Consider the following 1,550-nt stretch of genomic DNA (forward strand, 5'->3'; position numbering starts at 1 on the left):
TTGCGCTCATCGTGAGTACATGGGGTCATGTCTGTCTATTGCCATTACGCTCATCGTGAGTACATGGGGTCATGTCTGTCTATTGCCATTGCGCTCATCGTGAGTACATGGGGTCATGTCTGTCTATTGCCATTGCGCTCATCGTGAGTACACGGGGTCATGTCTGTCTATTGCCATTGCGCTCATCGTGAGTACACGGGGTCATGTCTGTCTATTGCCATTGCGCTCATCTTGAGTACACTTAACTAGGTCAAAGGTTAACGTTTCCAGGACGCACGTTCTGTAATTTAGCGTAGAAAAGAAAAACAACCCCAAAAAAGAAAAACCCATAGCTTATTGGTTCGAATCCTGTAGAGTTATGCTTTAAAGTAGTTCAAGAAACGTTACATAGTTTCACAAATTCCAGTTGATTACTTTTTTAAAAAGGGAAGAAAAGAAAAAAAAACCCCATAACTTCATACATTCCTGTAGATTTGTTTTTAGATTATTTTAAAAAAAAAAGAAAAAGAAAAAAAAAAGAAACAACTTTATAAATTAGTATAGATTCGTTTTTAGAGTACTTCAAAAACTTGAGCATATATTCCAAATTTCCGATAGATTATTTTCCCTTTCTGTTTTCTTTCTCTAGTTCTAAAGCTGTGATTAAAAGACAAGGAAAAAACAAGTTGAAATTACGTTACAGCAATCAAATGTTTAGTTTGGATTGCATCGAAATCATCGTACCCTTTTGACAAAGTTCAAAACAAAACTTTTTTTACATGATTTATTTTCCTCCTTTTCTTCCAGGAAAACTCCTCAGTGACCAGCCTTGACCTTGAAGACAACGGCCTTGGTCTTGAGGGAGTGAGTCACATCGGCGAGATGCTTCTGGAGAACACCTTCATTGTAGACCTGGTAAAGAAATCAGCAGTTCGCTAATCTAGAATTACGAAGTTCTGTATGCTCAGTTTTGAGAAATGTGGCGTTAAAATGTTTGAGTTTCGCCATATGTCAAGCTTAAAAAAAACCCTAATAGTAGAGAGTTTTACGGCGCTCGCAACTGCATAAGGTCATATGAGCGCCAAGGGGTGGGTGTCAAAAGAGAAGTTTTTACAGGGAATCAGACTTAGACTGCTCACCTCTCTAGCTTCAACAGCACAAGGTCCGCTTCGACTATCAAGGCACCCCAAAATAGCGGGTCACGAGAAAGTTACAAACATACAAAAGAAGTAGAGGAAAATGACAACAGTAAGGATCAGGAAAGAAAAAGCAGCAGTTCCCTGTTGTAGATCATGCACAATTATTAGCGTGATATGAGTCAGCCCATTTACAATTCTACTATTCTTGAACGAGAAATGTCCCCCCTTTGGGAAATGCCTAAAGACACTTCAGTCAGTGGCACTGCTTTGTTTTTCGAATGCAATTCTTTGAGTATCTTGAGAACAACTTTGTATAATCTTACGATTTTGTGATTTTGATAGAGTAGAACAAAAGATTTCTGTACTCATGGTCTTACTTAGTAACTCACAATACCCCCACACGTCAGTTAGAACGTTGTGATACTTTGGTAG

General features: G+C 38.6%; 1 protein-coding gene across 1 annotated transcript in view; it reads left to right on the forward strand.

The window, feature by feature from the left end:
* Positions 1–107: 107 nt before the first annotated feature.
* Positions 108–1,550, forward strand: part of LOC106013706 (leucine-rich repeat-containing protein 74A) — a gene marked incomplete at its 3' end in the record, with an annotated part of 3,691 nt that continues 2,248 nt past the window's right edge. The window contains 2 exon segments of the mRNA XM_013090143.1: positions 108–143; positions 787–894. Of these exon segments, the coding sequence (XP_012945597.1) occupies positions 108–143; positions 787–894 (144 nt within the window).

The sequence above is a fragment of the Aplysia californica genome, unplaced genomic scaffold (assembly GCF_000002075.1).
Source record: "Aplysia californica isolate F4 #8 unplaced genomic scaffold, AplCal3.0 scaffold01153, whole genome shotgun sequence".
Taxonomy (NCBI): Eukaryota; Metazoa; Mollusca; class Gastropoda; order Aplysiida; family Aplysiidae; genus Aplysia; species Aplysia californica.